Source organism: Ornithorhynchus anatinus, chromosome 3 (genome assembly GCF_004115215.2).
Source record: "Ornithorhynchus anatinus isolate Pmale09 chromosome 3, mOrnAna1.pri.v4, whole genome shotgun sequence".
NCBI lineage: Eukaryota > Metazoa > Chordata > Mammalia > Monotremata > Ornithorhynchidae > Ornithorhynchus > Ornithorhynchus anatinus.
Window position 1 is genome coordinate 62,447,692 of NC_041730.1, and position 16,774 is coordinate 62,464,465.

The 16,774-nt window shown below is 44.5% G+C and overlaps 1 protein-coding gene across 3 annotated transcripts in view; it reads right to left on the reverse strand.

Moving 5' to 3' along the window:
• Positions 1-480: 480 nt before the first annotated feature.
• PIAS2 (protein inhibitor of activated STAT 2) overlaps positions 481-16,774 on the reverse strand; it is a 55,036-nt gene continuing 38,742 nt past the window's right edge. The window contains exons 11-14 of one of the 3 annotated variants that reach the window (XM_029059823.2): positions 15,893-16,064; positions 8,298-8,437; positions 3,831-3,868; positions 481-2,714 (exon numbers count right to left, since the gene is read on the reverse strand). In XM_029059823.2, coding sequence (XP_028915656.1) covers positions 2,652-2,714; positions 3,831-3,868; positions 8,298-8,437; positions 15,893-16,064 — 413 coding nt within the window. In that variant the 3' untranslated portion in view covers positions 481-2,651. Of the gene's footprint in view, positions 2,744-3,830; positions 3,869-8,297; positions 8,438-15,892; positions 16,065-16,774 lie in introns of all 3 variants that reach the window. The other 2 variants (XM_029059821.1, XM_029059820.1) reach the window with 2 other exon arrangements.

A 16,774-nucleotide genomic window follows, 5' to 3' on the forward strand; every position in this document is an offset into this window, starting at 1 on the left:
CCTTATTCAATAATAAAATAGAGTGCACATTCAGAGGTTCTACTGCACCTGGCTAAACTGAACTCCCATGGTGTCACATCAGCCATCCTAGGTACCAGGCAGCCCGGGGTCTTGAGAAAAACAGCGAATGGATTGACTCGGCAACAGGCAGTTCATTCCAGAAACTGAAAAGTATATGTATAATCTGAGCCCCCAATGTAAAATTTCAAAATATACAATTTAAAAGGAGAACTTAAAAGGGTCCTCTGGGACTGGAGAAACAAAAAAAAAACCCTGCAGAAAATTCCAGAAACTAGAAAAAATTGCATACGATGATGAAAAAAAAGGACAGTGTTAGAGAAAGGAAGAGCTAAAAAAAAAAATTGACTGCGACTTTGTATGGAACCGCTTCCTTTGTCAAATGGTCCTGCTGCCCCACTTCATGCTGGCAAAATGATGAGGGTAAAGTATCTTTTAAGCAACTAAAAGGTAACAGAATCGTAAGCGATATGCAACATTGGTTTATTAAACAAATTAATGCAAACAAACCAGATTATCTTTCCTACAAGGTTACAAAGTTAGCAGACAAACAATGCAACTGTAATGAGTAAAGCAGCTGACATGGTGGCCACGGAAATTCTTGCCCGGAAAAGCAATTCTATTTCTTTTGAAATGGTCCTGTCAGTGGACCAGAAACCGGCCGATAGAGCTTGATCGATAGCAATGAGCGGGAAACAGATCTTAGCAGTTGGGTTTCTGAGATGGATGAAGGTTCAGTTCTATTTCACATCTTTAATAACTTTCCAAAAGAGGAAAGAGTACATTAAGTTAGGAAGGCTTGCCCCCCACCCCCAAACAGAGGACAGCCAAAAAAAGGCAGGGAGGACTTAGTAAGAAATCCAAGCACGAAATAATCTGAAGTTCAATCTGTACAAGATCAATATAATACATCAACAGAAAATTAAACAGATTTCAGAGGAAGGGGAAAACAAGGGAGTGGTAAAGGTCGAAAGATCCAGTGCCCCGCCCATCGGAAATAAGTTTGAATGGGAAGTATCTCAAAAATGCAGTGATTGGGGCTTGGGTGTCACATCCCAGACTGGGAAACGGCCCGTTCCGCTGCCAGGACCGGAACTGTGTGAGGCTGCATTAGAATTCCCAAGTACGGTGCACATCTGGGCACGGGAGTTTCACTAAGAGATCAACCAAAATCTAAAACAACTTTAATTTCTGAAAGGATCTCTTTCAAAAATTAAAAAGTGAGAACACCACTGCTTTGGGGGGACAGACAGGAAGAAAAGGCTAAGATACAATATCTACAGGTACAATATCGGAATTGTTTTTAACCTAGAGAACAGAGAAACTTCCAAGTTAGCATCTACATACAACAGGAGGATACTGAGCAAGGAAAATGCAAGTTTTGATACCTAGGGCCTTAACAACAATGTCTATTAAATTTTGGAAGTCCCCCCAATGATAATAGAAAGCCAGATTCCCTGAGTTATTTAAAACTCAATTGGACAGTAACCAAACAGGCTTCCACGGATCAGGAGATGCAGAATAGGAAGTTGTAAAATACTTTTTCCAGCTTTTAAATATTTCTAGTTAGACTGTACTGGCACAGAAGTTACACTGGGTAGCCTATACTGAAAAATATAGAATACTAAACTTTTAGTAACAAATTAATTTCTCTCTCTCACCTGCCCCCAAATCTCTCAGGTATTTTTCGAAAGGGAAACCTGCTCAAGTCCAAGCAAATCCCTCAAAAGACATTTCCTCCAGCAGCTGCATAGTACAATATCTCTATTTTTAATAAACAAACCCTCCAAATCGGCAGTACACACCACGCCAGGCGTGTACATCTCTGGAAAATAATGCACGCTGTGTGTCGGGCAGAGTTTGCATAGTGTTCTTTCTGCACAATAGACTAGTACAAAGCAGCTAGATTTCCAAACTTCATTGTGCATTCATCACTGAACAGTGTTACAGTGGAAATGACAGTCTGGGGAGAGATAGGAACAAGAGGCCATTTTACTCTGATGGGGTCAGGGAGAGAGGTGGAACAACAGCATACACCCAACTTCCGCCAGGGCCACACCACGAGGCTTCGTTACCTCAGTGAAGTCTGACCGTGGAACGCCCTCATTAGGCGGTATTGATTTTCCACCTGGGTCCGTGAGTACACCTTTTCCTCTGACCGGGATAAACATATGCCGTTGTCGTTCTAGAGTGGTAAATTGCCTTTTTATTAGAAAAGTCGCCTTGAAATATGTACATAAATTTATTGCTGTGAATTACAACAACAACATAAAATTTTAAACCACCTTGGGGAATCCATCCGGCAACAGGTTTCTCCAGAGGATGCCGAAACGTCCGACTGATTGAAAGGATTCGTTATTCAGAATGCTCTGGGAAGAAGTCAAACGGGGTGCTTACTGCACAGATCTTTCCCTTCACTTTCAGAAGGCAGAAGTGTCCGTGTCTCTTCAATAAATATCAAAAGAACTGCCAAAGACCAGAGAGAGGGGCTCGGGAACGAGCGGTGTTGGCTAATTATTCCTAGAGTCCAGCGAGTCTTTTAATCCAGTGAGATGATGTCAGGGATGCTGTTCCCGCTGCTGGTTATGACCCCGGTCTCGCTCCGGCTGGACGAACTAACGTGGGTGGTGCTTTCATGAGGGCTGGTGGAAGTGATGATGTTTCCAGCTGTGCTGCTTGTTAAGGTTGAGGTAAGACTATCCAAAAACATAGGGGGACAGTACTGCTTGAAACAAACAATGATGCGGATGAGGAGGGAGACTATGTTGGGTTTCAGATCAAAAGAAGCTTTCAGAAGTTCAACGTGTCCAGCAGCACAAGGTGATCTGCAGTAGACTGCATTACGTCACCGTGTGTGCATGCTGCACCCCTTAATGTCTAAAAGTTTCAAAACTTTGGGTTCAAAGATCAATATGCTATAAACACATACGTTGACGAGACACAGATCCATCTACACATTTTTTTTTTGTACCTTGCATGCCAACAGCAACCGTTTCATTATTTTTACAACATGTAGATCTCATTGTTCAACATGCTACATATCCTACCAAAGTTCGAGTCTCTCTAAGCATTATTCCGCCAAAATACCATACCTATGATAAGGGGATGGATTATTTTGAACGATCTGGACATGACTTGAAGCACGGTTCACCAGTGCAGTGACAACATGGATTTAGGAGAAATTAACTGGACCACGCTCCCAAGTAGCCCATACCAGTGTCGGTGGTTCTTTTGGAAAATATCTAAACACCCAGCTTCCCAGTTAACTGAGAAGTGAGTTAGAGGAGAACATCAAATTATTTTCCCTAGCTCTCAACTCCTGAACGGATAACTCTCTGTTCATCAGGTGCGGGTCTGTTATCAAATTCCATTATGTGGAAGAGTTGAGTACTGTTGGTATCTGTCAGTGCTCTGTTCTACAGTCTGGGGGTAGATACAGGGTAATTAGGTTGTCCCACGTGAGGCTCACAGTTAATCCCCATTTTACAGATGAGGTAACTGAGGCACCGAGAAGTTAAGTAACTTGCCCACAGTCACTCAGCTGACAAGTGGCAGAGCCGGGATTCGAACCCATGACCTCTGACTCCCAAGCCCGGGCTCTTTCCACTGAACCACGCTGTACAGACACCCGCTTTTTCAGAACCTACTGATTCAGCAGGGTCACGCAGAGTGGCCCAGTTTCTTCCTTCAAGAAATTGCAAAATAAATATTTTCACCATCCGAAACTCAATCTGCATTCACTTTATCCTTCTTGCGAAATATTCTGACCACATATCATATTCAAAACAATTGCTTAAATCCAAAAAACATACCTGTGGATCAACTGGAATTAGTGAGAGAAAATCCAAACCTGAAAAGAAAATGATTTGTTAGCAACTTCTGTTTTTGAAGGACAGAATAATTTTTTTAAAAAACATATTTCATGTGGTGATTATGCTTAGAAATAGGTGAAAACCACAAAGGATGTGTTTGGAACTTAAAATCTCAGCTTCTCCTACACACTTATGCTACTGTTTGCACTTGTCTTTTTGGAGTTGTTCATCTTTTTTTCTCATTAGTTGTTCACTTCTTGAGGTCCCTGGTGACCTGCTCCTTGGTCTCTCCCATCCTTTTCTAGGGGAAGAAGGGAGCTTCGATCTTGTCCTGCGACCCTCCCCACTCTCTGCTGTTGGGCCGAGTTCCAGGATCAAACAATCCGTGTGCACTACGCGTTTGGGAGAATACAGCAACTGAGTTTTAGTAGATACGATGGTTACCCCCCTGGAGCCTACAATCAAGTGGAGGAGACAGACACTGAAATAAATTATGGGAAAGGGAAGAAGTAGTGTTTTAAGATATGAACCGGGGCGAAGTACCCAAGTGATTGGGGTCACACCAAAGTGGTGAAGCAGCAGCTGGAGGGAGATATAGGGTGGGGAGATGAGAGATTAATCAGGGAGGGCCTCCTGGAGGAGAGGTGATTTCAGAAGGGTTTTGGAGACGGGGGTAAGCAGTGGTCTGCCAGATGTGAAGGGGAGGGAGACCCAGGCAGAAGGGAGGGTGCGAATCAGAGGTCAGATGCGGGAGAGACAGGAACAAGGCTCATGAAGTAGTGTCAGGCCAAACTTGTTCAGCTAAGATAATTCCTTCCTGCTGTTTCCTCCCTTTCCTTCCTAATGCGGGCTCCATAAAGTCCTTCCCCTTCTCCCTCACGACTGCTGGCAAGAGGGAGGGTGTGAATAAGAGGTCAGATGAGGGAGAGACAAGAACAAGGCTTATGAAGTAGTGTCAGGCCAAACATGCTCAGCAAAGGTACTTTCTCTTCACCATTTCCTCCTTTCCTTCCCTAATGCCGGCGACCTAAAGTCCTCACCCTCTTCCCTTACGCCTGTCGGCGAAAGATGAGACAGAGGATTCCAAATTACTTCTAGACATACTGTTTTCTTCTCTGGTGTGTGGAATGAGTAAAATAACACTGAGTCTAACTGCATTCATGCGACAGCAAGTCACGAGCTTCCCGGGCAAGTGACAGAGCCTGACTTTCCTGGCCCAGTGGCAGTTCCCAACAAAAAAAGATGTCCAACTAAGAGTTGCTCGATTTCATTTCTCCTTCTGTACTATGTGCCCAATAAGCAAGCAGGAAGAAAATCAGTTTAAACACGCCCTTCGCTTCAACAGAATGGCAAGCAATTAAAATTACGGAAATAGCTAAAGGTTTCCGAATCAAATCAGAAGACTGGACTCTAACATCAGAAAATGGCTCTCATTAAATCTACAAAAATCCCTCATGTTCCTTCCAGCAGGATCATGCCCCCTCACAGCTGCCTACCTAAACTGGCACGGTACTATGCATTATTATTATACCGTGGATTGAAGCCCTCTTCTTCGATAAGAGATCGAGATTCCAAATAAATGTCTTGCAGTTTACGACTGCTGGAAAATGCTTTCTGCTTTTGTCCTACAGGCCTGCCGATCTCAGATGCTCTTGCAGCGGTCAATTACCCTAATCTCCTCAGAGACTGGAGAATGACTGTTTCTTGCTCTAAGGCAGGGATCAAGAACCTCTGCTTCACCAGTCACAGCCAGTTCTTTAGGATACCAGATAAGCCTGTCAGGAACAGGTGACCACTCTGTGGGCAGACTCGGCCCCCTGAGGGAGACGCCGTTACCTTCTCCCCTCTGGCTTTCTGGGCTCCAAGTGGCCTGCCCACCTTCCTGCTTTGAGCCAGAAAGGTGGAGGGGGCAGAGGAGTGAACAGATGGCAGCTCCAGTCCTTGGCCTCTGCCAGTGGCACGGGGGTGCAGTTCCAGCTCGGGGAACGGTAGTACCTCCCACTCTTCCCACGAGGCAAGGCAAGTTAGGGCTACTCTTGCCCCTACCACCAAAGTGTGGAGCTGAGAGTAAGTAGAGCCCCTGAATGGGGCACCACACCACTTGACATTTGGTGGAATAAGAGCAGTGAACAATCCACGTAAAGGGCAAGAGGAAGCTCCAGCATCAGGTCTTGCAGGCCACACATGTGCTGAAGGAAAAGAAACACCCAAAGAGGAGGAAGAGGAGGAGTAGGAGGAAGAAGAGGAAAAGGAGGAGGATGATACGTGACAATAGTGGGCAGAGTGCTTGACTTCTCTGGCACCTACCCTCCGCCTCCTTTCCCAAATGAACCAGGAATAATTTTTGTCCCTGTCTCCCTGTCCACCCACCCCACCTCTTCCTCCCTCCCTTTCTCACTCTTCTTCTTTCCCCATCTCTTCTCTTTTCCTGTTCTTCTGTTTAAATTGGATGAGCAACTGCTCAAAGCTTCCGTTTTATTTGACTCCTCTTCATGAAAAAGATGCAGACTACTGCTCTAAAGTAGCTGACACTCTGTACGACTATGTGAAGCAGGGACTGAGTTTAAGTACGGTAGAGAGGGGAGAGAGAGCTTTTTGGTTCTATCAAGTAATTAAAAAAAAATGTTACAATCTCAGCCTAGTCATGGTTGTGGCCCAAAATTCAAATGTCTATTACATGGAAAGAAATCAGTGAGCTAAATTAAACCCCCTGGGACCTGGAATCTGTTCTTTAGCCAAAAGGAAAGTAAGACTTCTTGAAAGGGCTTTATTTAGGGAGTCAAAGTTATATGTTCTATGGAATAATAATACCACTGAGAACCCAATTCCAACAGAACAGACACGATCAAATAAATTAAATCCCTTTCCTTGGATTTCCCTGATTTCAAAATCAAATGAAAATTTAACAGATTGTGATGGGAATGTAAAACCAAAGCCAAGTGGAAGTTTTAAAGGTTGATTTGGCACCGAAACAAAACTTCTGGAGAAGCCAGGTTCGATGTGGGATTTTCTGGATTTTATGATTATAGTTGATCATCAACACTGAAGCGGTGAGCCCCATACACTTCAGTCACCATTTGTGTTCACACAAGCTAAGGATGAAGAGAAGGATTTGAAATATGTGTTTTGATGCTAAAATAAACTTCAGAGTTTGCTTTACACAGTGTCACAATCCATTAAATTTTTTATTTCACCCTGTGCTCAGGTCCTCCCTGTAAGAACCAGCATTTAAGAAGGAAAATTCAGTTAGTTATGTACTTATACAGCCCTCTGCCTGCATTTGCTACACTACCATCTCCATTTCACTTATGAGAAACTGTACCCGGGAGAGTTATACCTTAGTCCAGGTGAACAAAGCAAGTCAGTGACCCAACCAAATTAGAACTCGAAAGCCTGGCACTTCCAATTGGCCAGTTCAGCCACTCCCTTAAGGAGAATCTAATTTGGCGACTGACACAGAACTTTAAAATGGAAATTTGCAGAGCATCCTGCCTAGACATTTTGCAGTACACAAACTGGAATATTTAAGGCTCTTCTGTGAGCCGATATTTGAAAGTTAAGCCATATGTGTACCGAAATGCCTTGCACCCACATCTTACGCAACCAGAGGGAAAGGACATGGTAACGATGAAGCGTAAAATGCCGGGCAGTGCGGCCAACATTTATTCATGTCAGAAATGATGGGGACTACATTTCACTGGCCTTGCAGTTAGAGTTAACAAGCTTACGACCATCATCTGTAAAGGGCAGATTCAAAGGATCTAAAGCTGAGAAACGCAACATCACTTGCACGTTCTCTGTGATCAAGCCACATCCTGACTCATCTTCCCAGTAGTGCTCTGAGATATTAAGCCTCCAGCGGCCTACCTCTTATGAAGACTACCACACCAAGGCAAAAGCTATCTTCCTAGTTTTAATCTACCTGGAGGAGGTGCTTGCTCAAGATAGTTCTTGTGTTGGACTGTGTCCAACCCAATATGCTTGTATCCATCCGAGTGCTTTCCCTCATCTGTAAAATGGGGATTAAGACTGTGAGCCCCACGTAGGATGACACGATTACCTTGTATCTACCCCAGCGCTCGGAACAGTGCAAAGCACATAGTAAGCGCTTAACAAATGCCATCATAATTATTATTATTATTATTTCTGGGCCTGGCACATAATAAGTGTTTACCAAATACCATCATCATTGCGATTACTGTAAACATAAGGACTCTACTGACTACACGATTTGACTGTAAGTTGGTAAAACGAGTAACGGATGTCCTGTGGATAAGGCCTTTTAAGATTTTCTTGATCCTTAGTGATGGGGTGTTTTTCTTAGGGAGTGGTGCTGTGTGTGTGTGTATGTTGGGGTAGGGAAGGACGGGGAGGATGACAGGGCGAAAGAACCGAGGGTTTCATTTCACCTCGGCAAATTAAGTTCCACAGTTCGAATAAGGGGAGAAAAAAAATGATAGCACTTACCTGGCAAATCGGATGAAATGCTGGATACTGGTGTATGGTGGAATGGTACTGAATAGTCAGTTAATGAAGGCGGGATGGCCACAGCATCGACCGCTGTCACACTGGGCACTCTGACAGTTGATGGCTGATACATGAGAACCCTGTTTTAAATAGCATGGGAAATGACAAACAATCTGACTGTTAGTTTGCAGGAGGGAAGGACAGCTGTACCACCGGGCATTCTCGGTCGCAGGATCATCATGTTACGATTCGACTAGAGTGGGGCTACTCACTACACAGCACTCCATTCTACTCTCCTCTTTCATAACAGTCTTCATTATAACATGAACGAATCTTGGCTCTCAACGGCAGCTGTGACATAAGAGCAAGTTGGCATTAAAACATAAAGTACCAGTGCTGGAGTCATCTAACAACACTTTTTCATCCAAGAATAGGGATAAGTGCCTGTATGTATGTTGTCACTCAGACATATGTTTGAATGCTAAAATACAGGGGAATTTAGGGCTCATGAGAGCGAAGGCCTGAGGACACAGGATAGGGCGAGTGGAAACTTGTGCAAACCTCCCTCGGTAGTCCTGCCAATGTTTCCTAAACCATGACTTGGAGTGCTGTAAATAACACTCATCTCGGTTAAGACTCTCTGAAGTAAACCGGCCAACCGGAAGCCAAACTGGACGGTTGTTGGTCGAGGCAGAGACCGGGACAAGACCGCCGCACTCCTCTGTGATTTCAACGGTGAAGTAAGAGACATCTAGAGGTGCAAAATCAAGGCTAACAAACCAGAGTCCTTTGAACGCTTAACTGATTTTGAGTCGCATTCTGACTCACCTAACATAAAACCCGTGCTCCTCTTTCTCGATGTGTATACCACATCAAAAAAAGTTATTTTTAACTTCTAAAATTCCAGATGTCTAGTCCCAATCTGTCCTTTATATTCCAAGAATCCTCACGCTCAACCTTCGGCAAGCTGATGGAAATTTCCTCAGCGAGAAACACATCGGCTTTTAGGAAATTCCAGGTTCTGGTGGCCATTAAATTACCCGGATAACAAGTGACATTCGTCTGGAGAAAGGCATTAAGGGTGTCCAAAGCAAAGACGGCAACCAATTGTCACAGCAGTTTTAAACGCTGATGGGTATAGGAAACAGCTGGGCCGAGTGGAAAGGGCAAAAGCCTGGGAAGCAGGAGACCTGGGTTCCAATCCCAGTTCCACCACTTGCCTGCTGTGTGACACTGGGCAAGTTACTTAACTTCTCTGTGCCTCAGTTTCCTCATCTGTTAAAAAAACAAAAAAGGGATTCAATAGCTATTCTCTCTCCCCCTTTTATAGTGAACCCCATTTGGGGCACGGTGTGTCTATCCTACTTTGAATCTACTCCAGCACTTAGTTTAATGCCTGGCACATAGGAAGTGCTTAACAAATACTGCAATTATTACTATTCCAAAGTTTGATATCCTCAAAAAATTCTATAAAACATCTTAAATGTAAAACAAAACCTGAATAAGGTATTTAAATAATATATATTTATGGTGGCTTTACAGGAGTTGTAAAGTTCAAGAGAAACTGGTTTACGAGTCCTCAGATTGAGATGCCCACCTGCTAGCATTCCACATATTATACATTATTTCAGCAATATGTCTGTTGCCAGGACTTGTGGGGGAAAAAAGCCACTTTCAAAATCTCCAGAGTGGTACCTCTCTTTGTGTTTGGCCACAGAGAAAACAGCTCGGGATTTCCGATGCCCTCTCTGACAAGAAACGAGGTACAGTAGGGGCTAACGGTCCTTACAATTCAGGCTTGGAACCCCAGAATGGACCAGATGGGGAGTGAGGCAGGCAGACAGACGATTCACTGGAGGACTAATGGTTGGGGGCAAGCAGTGACGGCATGAAGGGTGCCTTACAGAAAGTAACTTTTTTTAGTTGGGAAACGGGAGGCCCCTTGGGCTCCCAATGTCATCTGGAGGGGTGGTAGCTAGCAATGGGATCGAGTCTGATTGAAGGAGCCTGCCAAAAAAAAGTAGCAAGAAGGGGTAGAAAGTGAGGAAAAAGCATTATTTAAAGTTAGCTTTTTTCCTGAAGGCCATGAAACTCAAGCTTAGGTGGAGTCCCATTTTAGAAAATTCTTGTAAAAGCATATGAAACTTGGAAGCTGTAAAAGGTCAAAAGACGTGTGCTTTCCTTGTTTCTATTTCTTATTTTTCTTTCCTCTTTAACAATCTTCTTCTTCTAAGTCTGTCAAGCCTGGGTTTTCTATCACTCACCCTTCCGACACTAACTGCAGTGAAAATTTCTGATTGACAAAGAGGAGTGGTGCCTCTGGCTCCGCTTCCCCTTCTTTGTCTCTAAGTCCTTCAAACTTCTTCTGGTCCTAGTTTTACTTCTTCTCTTGAAAATATGCCTTACCACACCCATACGGTCTCCCTTCCACCGAATGACCTTAAAATGTCCAGTTGGCTGGCAGTCTAATGGTTTGCTAGACAGCAACTCCTGGAACAATCAATAGGCAACTATGCATTTACAGTCAACGCAATGTCCCGAGGATGCCCTTCACCCAGGTGAAAAATAAAACGTAGTGGTCAGGTAAATGTTTTCTAAGGGAAGATATCAGCCAGGTGGCAGAGGAATCTGGGTAGATGATTACTGTTCAAGGAGCTTGTATGGATCCACACGAGTCAGCACAAGCCGGTAAGACTTGTGCTGAAAAGATAGCCACCTGATGGATTGGACCCTAAGCCGGGCGTGACCCCCTCCCCAAAAGCTGTAGGGGCAGAGGCCCAAGCTTGGTCTCCATCCAAGGGAGCGTGGAGAGTCCTCTTTAAGAAGAAAGGCCAGAGGAGATGGAGCAGTGAATTAATCAACAGGCAATAAAGGATGTAATAAGGATGCCTAATTACAGAAGACAGTCGCACAACAGGAATGCAATGAGCGGTCTTGCCTCCGAGCTTGGCTCCAGGTCTCCACTGAAAAGACTACCCCTAGTTGCTCGTGGCTGAGTATGCGGTGTTCTACAACTCCTCTGCTTAGGGACTGTCTGGATTTCTAGGGGTCAGGCTGGCCGGGCAGTCCCCCCATAGGGCCTACTAGCCATCATGTGGCCTGCAATAACTGTTCATTAAAGTTTGCTCTACAATAGGTGGGTCCCAATGCTCTCTAAGATCACCATGGTGAGCATACTTGGGGTTCCTGGAGGCAGAACCCTCGCGTAGGTTCTACCTAGGGGCTGGACACAGGCAAGGCCCGGTCATCCTTGGGACTGACTGAATCAATCAATCGCATTTATTGAGCGCTTCCTGTGTGTAGAGCACCGATCTAAGCGCCTGGAAGAGTACAGTAAAACAGAGTTGGTAGACACGTATCCTGTGCATGACGAGCTTACAGTCTAACGGACTGGTCACCTAAAATGGCTAGTTGGGTTTTGGGCCACCACCCGGCCTGCATTAAAGGGGCATAGGCAATTGGGCGGCCCTTACTGGATGAGGATGAGAGGCGCCCTCCTTCCTTTAAGCTCTAATAATTTTGTTCTTTTTCTGAGGAGGTTTAAATAGTTTTGTTAACACTCTAGAAGGTCACAAAAATAAGGACAGTATACCCTACATACACTCGCACAGCCCCAGGAGTCCAAAGACTGCTTCTCTATGCTGAATAAATTCTACTTCTTACAAACTTGTCTTTTTTGATTGTGGAGACAACTGAGGGTTGAAACTGACAGTATCCACCACCATCGACATCATCTTTGACTATAAGGGGTACGCATCCACATGTACAACAGTACACAATCAGTGGCTTCCACCAAGATTGAACAGAATCTACATTCAGGTGTGTGAAACGTTCACACGGACCACAGGGACGAGTCTACTGCATTGAGCTGCTACGGTCTGAGAATGGGCCCATCTGGCTCAGTATATTTCTGGCTCCATGTATATTCTTCCCACTCAGAAATATTTTAGTGTTTAGCGCTAAAGAGAAGCAGCGTGACCTAGTGGCTAGAGCACAGGCCTGGGAGGCCAGAAGAACCTGGGTTCTAATCCCAGCACTGTCACTTGTCTGCTGTGACCCTGGGCGGGTCCCTTCACTTCTCTGTGCCGCAGTTAATTCATCTATTAAATGGGGATTATGACTGTGAGCCCCAGGGGGGACATGGACTGAATACAACCCGCCTTGAATGTACCCCAGCACTTAGTACAGTGACTGGCACTCAGTAAGTGCTTAACAAATACCATTACAAAAACCCCAAAAATATGTTCTGGGGACTATCAGTTGGCTCTCTCTCTAGAAGGGACTGCCCACAAGAGAGACTGCATCCCATCCACAGGGCCTGCACTGTAAGGAGTCTTGGGGTTTCAGATTATTTCCTTACTAATTCTCATTACCCTTATTCTTTTATGATGTCTGCTGCTCTTCCTCAACAGAACAGGGTTGAGCCTGGGGGTCTGGAAACTACAGAATAGGAGTGATGGCTGTTCTACCTTATGCAAGGCCTTCGACATGATTCTTGCTTCCTGGGGCTGGCTCCAGGTGGATCAGCAGCCCAGGCTTGAAGGGAATTAGTCAATCGAACAATGAGATTCATTGAGCACTGACTGTGTGTGGAGCCCAGAACTATGATGGGTAGGCACAATCCCTGCTCACAAGGAGCTATATGCTCCTCTTTGCCTTTCAAAGGCTCCCAGTCAGAGGCAATTTGAGTCTGCTCTCTATGTTTAAGAATGGGCTAGGTACCCTGAGAGCAAAAATACTGCTTGAGGGCTCTTTTCAGTGGAGTTCCCTTTTCTTTCTCAGCTGCTTAAGGTGTTCTACTCTAATCTGGGCTCCAAACATGCATCGAGATGGTTTCTGACATCCAATTAAATGAACAAAATCAAAGACAGGCCATGCCACCCAAAATGGTTCTTTCTACTTTTTTTACGTCTTTCCTTTCGAGCACAGCCCATTTACCCTAAAGCACCTTATATCCTCTGTAAAAACAAGACTTGTATTTTTTAGGTATTATCTATTACCCGTGCTCTCGCGCTCCCCGATCTGGAGCAATTTGCACTTCTTGTGGCGATTATCTGTCACCCTCTGTCATATTCATATTCATTCTCCTCTCTCTCTCTCCCCGGCCAGTCCCCCTCTTCCTTGGTGCTGACTTTCCTAGCAAGTGCAGGAATGATCTAATAAAGTGTGCTCCTTTTCCACAACCCTTCATACCAAGTGAGCAATAAATACCACCAGCTCCCATTTCAAGATCGAGGAAGAGAGCTGCCCTCTACTGGTATTTAACAGGCCATTCATCACTCTTCATTCGCTTAGTAAAAAATCTGGCCAGTGAATAGATTTTTCATGCAATCTTCACAATATTGTCCCTTTCTTCCCCCCTCACCTCTAATTCTCTTCATAACTCCATGGTACAGGTACCATACCAGAAAGGTATATGGCAGACGGAAGGCTGTAGGGGTGGTGGGAGAGAACTACTGTACTATGCGGTGAGCCGTGTGGCAGGTTGTGTGTCTATGTTTGGGGGTACGGGGGTGAGGGGGTGTTTGTATATCTGGGGGTTGTGTGTGTGTGCACACGTATGCGTAGGGGGTCAGAAACCACTAGAAACATTTTCAGGTAATATCTTGAGAAAACTCTGCCAGATAAAGATATACTGAGCAGGCCACGATGTTATTGTTCTTAATTGTTGTTATTTCTCTTCCCAGCTAGATTACTGTTGCAGCCTCCTTTCTAACCTCCCTGCCTCCTGTCTCTCTCCACTCCAGGCCCTACTTCACTCTGCTGCAGCGATTATTTTTCTACAGAAACATTCAGTCCATGTTTGCCCACTCCCTAAGAACCTCCGGTGGTTGCCCATCCACCTCCGTATCAAACACGAACTCCTTACCATTGGCTTTAAAGCACTCAATCACTTTGCCCCCTCCTACCTCACCTCGCTGATCTCCTAATACAAATCAGTCCACACACTTGGCTCCTCTAATGCCAACCTACTCGCTGAACCTCGATCTTGTCTACCTCACCACGGACCTCTTGCCCACATCCTGCCTCTGGCCTGAAACGCCCGCTCTCTTCATATCTAACTCTCGTCCCCGTTCAAAGCCTTACTGAAGGCATATCTCCGCCCAGAGTCCTTCCATAATAAGCCCTTTTTTCCTTTTCTTCCACTCCTTTATGCATCGGCCTGACCTGCTCCCTTTAATCATCCCTGCTCCCAGTCTCATTCATTCATTCATTCGATCGTATTTATTGAGCACTTACTGTGTGCAAAGCATTTACGTGAATATCTCTGATTTTATTTATATTAATGTCTGTCTCCCCCTCTGGACTATAAACTCGTGGTGGGCAGGGAATGTGTCTGCTATATTGTTATACTGTACACTTCTAAGTGCTCAGTACAGCGCTCTGCACACAGTAAGCACTCAATAAATACAACTGATTGATTAACTCTGGCTCAAACATTTTGTGATCCCTTTATTTAAGCTAGAGCTCAGTGGTTTTGAAGGGGCAGCAACAGTAGTCACTTCGTATTTCATTTTTATTTTCTGTCTCAATGAAACCTTGCTCCCAACGCCCGGGGAAAAATGAAAACAGATGAATGCTCTATAGAGAACTGCAAATTATCCTTGGGATACCGATTAACGGGGCAGTGCGGAAAGCATGTTAAAACATTTTAAGTTCTATTTCCTAAATAGTTGACTAGAAGCATTCTCAGTTCTGTTTTCACTAGCCGTCTTGTCTAGAAGGTTATTACGGGGTTAGGGAACTCTAATTATGCAAATCTGTTTGTGTGCAGGCACGCCATGGTGTCAGAAGAAATGTTTTGAGCACATGCATACCACGAAGAAGGATTACATGAGTTTTTGCATGAACGCAACCCCTGATTGTAGGAGAACGAGATATAAAAGTGGAGTGCCCTGAGGAACAAAAGCACCATACACTAGGCAAGATCATCAGTCTATCCTTGACGAGGGATAAAAGGCCTTTTGAAAGTCCCTTGGATCTGTCTAGGTGTAGCCTCAAGAAAATATAATTCATCCACTTTGACTCACACCTATGTATCTCTCCTGGGCCTCTAGCAGCTTATGTCAGGGGAGTAGTAAAAAAAAATGTATCTACTTCCGTGGCGATTACCCAGATGAGGCACACCCTGGTAAAAAAAAATGTGAGCTAGCCAACTTTTTTGACTGACTCACCAATGTGACAAGTGACAACCAATGAGGTCTCCGACATTAGGGAGAAGTAGCCACGGAGCAGTGGGAGCAGAAGCTGGTCACCCACTGAAGCAGCCTGGACTGCAGCAGGAGCCTTGGGGAACCAATCTTTTAACTCCCTCACTGCTCGTAGAGTTGAGTAAGTTCCTATGAGCTAGCTCACCTATATAATCTTAGCAAAGATTGAATGAATACTCTGATCTGCCTCAAATTCTCACTTTTCTTGGCCAGAGGTTAACTCTGAATATTTCATTAATGGATCGACCTCCTTTACCTCAAGGACAATATTCTCGCTACGGCCATTTTGCGCTTGAACAAAGACACATTACAGGAGCCATAAATCTACGACAAGGTCAGTAAATTGGAAGAGGTAGGGAATAACGAACATTAACATGAACCAACCCCTTAGTCGGGCTGCCTTGTGTTTCCGACATAAATATGCATTTCCTTTTGGTGGGAGGTTCTTCCTCTTCATCAGAAGAGCTTTCTATTGTCAAGTCGATAACATCTACTTTCTTCTTGCTTGCCTCAGTGGCCACGGCCACCGAACAAGGTTTGCTAAGGACGCTTGAACCTGGGGGAAGAAAAGAACAGGAGAACATCAAGGATTGAATGTCAGCAGGCTCTAAGTAGAAGATTCTGTGGTTTCAAGCACTTACAACTCTTATAAAACTACATTTGCAGTTTATAACGACCAATGCTACCACGCAGCCCTTTTTTTTTTTTAATGGTCTTTGATAAGTGCTTGTGTCAAACATTGTTCTAAGTGCTGAGGTAGGTGCAAGTTAATTAGGTTGGACACAGCCCCTGTCCTACTTGGGGCCCACAGCGCAAGTAAGCGCTTAGTAAAGTGCTCTGCACACAGTAAACGCTAAATATGATTATTAGCACTATCGGTTCTAAATTAAGCAGGACCAAATTTTATGAGTGTGAGATTATCGAGGTCCTTGACTTTTCTCCTTCATTTGCTGCTTACTTTTGGCCTTTGTTGCTTATTAGAACCTCCAAAAGGAGGGAGGAACTGATAAGAAGGGAATCAGAATCAACCCTCTTAGGAGCGGGCACTCAATAAATACTATTTGATCGATAAGCAAAACGGAAGCACAGTTCTGCAATTCAGTTCTCCCCCATCATGATGTGCGATTAAAATTTAATCATGCAAATAAGTAGTTTGATGTTGAGAAGGAACTTCAGTGTTTTGATCCTTGACTTAAAGGAGAAATGTTTGAAACAGAACAAGTTGCTCTCAAGAACTCCACCCCCATGTTTGGGGTAAGGCTCACT